The sequence below is a fragment of the Myotis brandtii genome, unplaced genomic scaffold (genome assembly GCF_000412655.1).
Source record: "Myotis brandtii unplaced genomic scaffold, ASM41265v1 scaffold237, whole genome shotgun sequence".
Taxonomy (NCBI): domain Eukaryota; kingdom Metazoa; phylum Chordata; class Mammalia; order Chiroptera; family Vespertilionidae; genus Myotis; species Myotis brandtii.
In genome coordinates, this window is record NW_005358943.1 from 6,620,826 (window position 1) to 6,625,932 (window position 5,107).

Below are 5,107 nucleotides of genomic sequence, written 5' to 3' on the forward strand. Positions count from 1 at the left end.
CCAAAATGAGGCCCACTGAAAGACAAAGTATGCCTAAAGAACATCGGATTGGTATAAAAAATGGAAGATCTGAACATTCGTTCCAAGGTAAGTGGCCTGCGGTGACCACCTGGCCAAACCTTGTATGAGAGCAAAGGATAGAACAACCCGCCTTCAGAGGAGACCAGAGAGAGAACAAGAGTCAGGACTCCAGGAAACATCTCCCCGCAGCTCTATTCCTGCCTCTGCACTTGGCTCATGTGAAGCTCCACCATCGCCCCATCACTCATTAGTTTCCTCATTTTCTTCATACAAACGGCTGTACTTCAGACCAGTGTCATGGAAAATGCTTTGGAATTACAGTCCCACAATGGAGATTCTGGCCGTGCGGATGCCAGGTACAGCCTGGGAGATCTCAGGCCAATCCATGGCTTAACTGCCCTGGGCTTTAGATTCCTCATTTGTAAAATGAGGAGAAAAAAATGCGTCCCTCAGAGAGCTGTTAAGAGTAAATGAGATAATATAATAAAACACTTAACGCAAGGACCATTCACTAAATGATGGGGGTGATGATGATGATGAAGGAGGAGGAAAAGAAGGAACTGTAGAAACCACTAAAACGGTACACAAACACCTTTAATTGCCTACAATTTATAAAACTCCAAAACACCTTTAATTGCCTATAATTTATAGAGCTCCAAAAACGCAAGAGTTCTACATTTCCCGTAACCCTGGTCCACAGGATGAGTGAGCTGAAATGCTCATCTGGAAGGCCACACCTAACACACACAGGCTAATGTCTTCCTTAGTCAGCTCCCATACTCCGAAAATTCCACATCGTTTAGACAAAGACCAGGCTGAACTGTATATTTTCACAATCTAGGAAGGGTTATCAAGCAAATAATATATCTGTGGTAATATTTTGACATTGAAGAAACAGTTTGAAACACACAGTAGCACTGGTTTCTAACCCATGATAACACAAGTCGTTTCTGCCTATACCCTGAGATGCCCCAGTAGGCAACATTTTCTTAGTTTGGTTCGTATATGTTCAAAAATCAATAAAACTGTGTCTGTTTGGTAACAGGCTATGATTCTAACTTCTCACTAATTCAGCCTGGTGTTTTTCCTCCCCAAATACTAGGTTTGGCAGTGAACAGTCGTTAAGCTGGGCCCCTTTTGGCGTGGGAACCCTGAGTACTCTCACGCTCATTCTATTCAACAAAAACACACAGCGATTGGATTCTTACACACATCTAACAACAAATACAGCAGCGAGGGACTCTGCCAGAAAACAAACTCCACTGTTCTTTCTAAAGTAGCATTCACAGAAAAAAATATGTCATTTGTACACCCCACACCCTAGGGGGCTTCATTTGACACAGATTCACTCAGCTGGGAGAGCCACACCAAAGAACAACTTTGGAAAATCGGTAATAAAATGCAACTGCTCCTCAAGTGAGTCTGAGTCCCAACAACCCCTTACTCCCTTGCCCCTAACCTTCCTCAGTGTAAATACAGCTCAACTCAGATTTACAGACTTTGGTTTATTTTTACCTTTCCTGGTGCCCCCTTTTGGGGTATTTTTTACCCTTGACTTGCCTATGCGAAGGAGGTGAGCTACTTCCCTAGGACCGGCCGCCATGTTTTTATTTGCCTGATACTGTTTGCAACAGGGAGCACAGCACACATAAACTGGGGTGCAAGTTTGGCTGCCCTGGATAAAAGAGCCTCTGGTCCACTCAAGGATTTTTCAGTTCTGATAACAGGCCCAGTGCCCTCAGCTCAGAGCAGCAGTACCAGTCCCTCACACGCTGTAAAAAGCAATGTTGCATCCCGCCCATCCCATCTTTGGGTATATATATCCAAAGATCTCAACATGGGATCTCAAAGAGATTTGCACACTCTTGTCCACCACAGCTTCATTCACAACAGCCACAAGCTATGAGTCAACCAGTGTCCAGCAATAGATGAATGGATAAAGAAAATGTGGCCTCTCCACAAAATTTGAATATTGTGCAGCCTTAAAAAAAAAAAAAAAAAAGGAAATCCTGTCTCATGCTATAACATTGATGAGCCTCAAGGATATTATGCTAAGTAAAATAAAAATAATGTATGGTTCCCCTCATATGAAGTATCTAAAGTAGTCAAAATCATAGAAACAGAAAAGGAAAAAGGTGGTTACCAACGGCTGGGAGGAAAAGAGGGGAAATTAATGTTTGCTGGGTATAGAATTTCAGTGTTGCGAGATGACAAAGTTCTGGAGATCTGTTGCACAACAATGTGACTATACTTAACACCACTGAACTGTACACTTAAAAATGGTTAAGGGGGTAAATTTAACGTTATGTGTTTGGTACCATAACAAAAAAAAATTACTGCTGCAAATGGTGCATCAATACAAGTCCATCAAGCCGTTCTTCCCTCAGCCCCTACTCCTACTCCTTCCTCTCCTCACATCTAACAATATACCCTCTCGGCCGGCCCAATGTTCCCCCCACACGCCATCTTCCATGCCCTCCATGCCCTCATACCAGCTGGCTTGTGATTAAAATGGACCAAGCTAGGAAGTGCCAGAGAGAGAGTGCGACCTATTGTATCGAATTTCCTTGGCCTTTTATAGGGCTGAGAACCAGGAGGCCTGTGTGGCTCTAAACCTGGCTGGGTCGGCAACCAGCTGAAGCAAACCATTCAGCCCTCTGGACCTCCTCTCTACAAAAACAGGGCGTTGGCCCAGGTGATCCCTAAGGTCTTTCAGCTCTGAAAGTTCCCTGATTCGACTGACAAGAAACTGGGAGAAACAGAGCCTGCTATACTGAACCTTCTAACGTCTTTCCTAAGTCCCTTTGCTGCATCTTTGACTCAAGTCCTTTTATTTTGGTCTCTCTGTTTAGACACCAAAATAGTCTTTAAAGTTTTTATCAAAATAATAAAACATGATCATTATACCAAAATTCCACTGGTGATTCTTTTTGGACAGACACCCAGGGAGTGCTGTAGGTGTCCTATTTAAATATTTCATGCAAACTAGTAGGTGAAGGTGTTAAGTCACCCTGAGGTGCACAGGGACAGGCAGCGGAAAGGGCAATGACCTCGTCCCATGCCTTTCTTCAAATCAGCAAACATTACTGAGAAACATTTCTGTGCCCGGTGCCAAGATAGGTACTAGGACACAAAGTTAATCACAACTAAACTCAAGGAGCTCAGAGTCCAACAGGGGAAACCCAGAGAGTCTCCCCGTTAGCAGCAAAATAAAAAGAGATTTCCTCAGCTAAGAAAACCAACCAGGACAGAGGGCAGGGAAGGGGGGGGACCCGGGAAGTTATATGATTAGGTTTTGTTTTCTGGATAGCCCTTCCCGACGAAAGAGCCGTGCCAAGCCTCCTGGAGCACTGTGTCTACTGGGCCATAACCACTTTCCGCTGCAACTTGGCTGAACTTAAAACTGAACAGGTGACTTGAAGGTGAAGGCTGATGATGGAGAAGACAGCCTCTTCCTTCCTCCTGTGACCAGCACACTCTAGTTGTCACTGTTCTTACGTTTAAACAACCCCAAATGGTCAGAAACTTAAGCATTTAACTTCTCTTGAAGAGAGTGCCGGTACACATGCGGGCAGCCCAATGCTGAAAGAGTGGGGCTCGGTGATAGTTTTTGGTGACCTTGAGCTGGTCAGCCTGTCTTCTCCTGTGAAACCTGGGTCTGATATTAACTCCCCGAGGTGACAATCACCTGCTTAGAAAGCACAAAAGGAATATAAACGCCAGTATCAGGCATTCATTGGCCACCAGCACCACATAGTAGCAATGCTTACAAAGGGGTCACTGACTGACTCAGAAACTTTCACCTTGGAAATTCCACCTAAATGGTACACTTCTCTTTTCTAGTAGAACAGACACTGCTCACAAGTAAACAAAGTCCTTCCCTCTGGGTCTGCCCCTGGTCAGGCCGCTCTGTGCTCCATCACCCCAGCGGCTGAGGGACTGCCTACCTGCTGACCAGCTGCTTGTAAGGCAGGAGAGAGAGCAAGTGAGGAAAGTTTCAGCGGGGAGGAGCGAGGGAAATCTCCCCACAGACACAGACCTTCCCTGTCACATGTCTCCAGCACATCTGATTCATCAGTTCATCCTTGAAAGCTTCTGACATCCACTCTCCACTCCACAGAAAAGTTTTTGTGTGCCAGACTCTAGTAGCAGTCCCAGGACTTGCTTGTGGGTTACCAGCAAACATCTTATTATGCACTGTACCACATCCCAAAGACTAAATGAAACACTGCGCACATCGCCAGAACATTTTCAGATGACCTGGAATAATCCCGCTCCTTCATCTCCAGCGCTTGTTATTGGAACATTGTGAATTAAACAAACTCCTCGGAAAAATACACTTCACATACGTGCGCCGACACAGATTCACAGTCTAGGAAGTCAGTAAGTCTGTATACTTGTTCCATAAAGAACAATCCAAAAAGAGAGAGAGAGAGAGAGAGAGAGAGAGAGAGAGAGAGAGAGATACTTCTGTTACTAGTGAAGAACATTAAATTTATTTTAATTACATAGAAATACAGTCACGGAAAGAGGCACCTAAAAAGAACTCAGAGGGTAAGCAATGAGGAAAGAAATGATATGCAAACTAGGGCTGCAATTTTTATGTCACATTTAAGAAAGTGTTTTGTCTGGATTTGTGATCGGTTCTGAATGTGTGGGTACGGGATGGGGCCGCCGCACTCTTTTCCCACTAAAATACAGTGAAATGAGCCACTTGGTAGGACTCCGGCCTGCAGCACACCAACATGAGCCCATCACAACAGTGGGAATAATAGTCTCTTTAGAAGAAGTATCAAGAAAAGTTACAGAACGGATTTTTTTTTCTGTTTCACCCTAAAGTCCATCGTTAGCCCAAGTTTTTTCGATGTCAGATTTACTGGCGCTCCAAATACAATTTACGGGATTTAATATCCTATTATTTAGTTGCCTGTGTTTGTATTATGAAGTGTCAAATAAATTAGATTAACTGTAAGTAAGATTTTCCTGAACTTGATGAGGAGTCTAATTTACAGAGCAAAAGAAACTGGTTTCAAAGTATCCAAGTACCCTAACTTCTTTATTCTCACACCCCCCCCCCCCCCCCCCC

At 44.2% G+C, this 5,107-nt stretch overlaps 1 protein-coding gene across 1 annotated transcript in view; it reads right to left on the minus strand.

The window, feature by feature from the left end:
* ETV6 (ets variant 6) overlaps positions 1 to 4,302 on the minus strand; it is a 222,775-nt gene extending 218,473 nt beyond the window's left edge. Inside the window, exon 1 of the mRNA XM_014540208.1 lies at positions 4,061 to 4,302. Within this exon, the coding sequence (XP_014395694.1) occupies positions 4,061 to 4,207 (147 nt within the window). The 5' untranslated portion in view covers positions 4,208 to 4,302. The remainder of the gene's footprint in view (positions 1 to 4,060) is intronic.
* Positions 4,303 to 5,107: the final 805 nt, after the last annotated feature.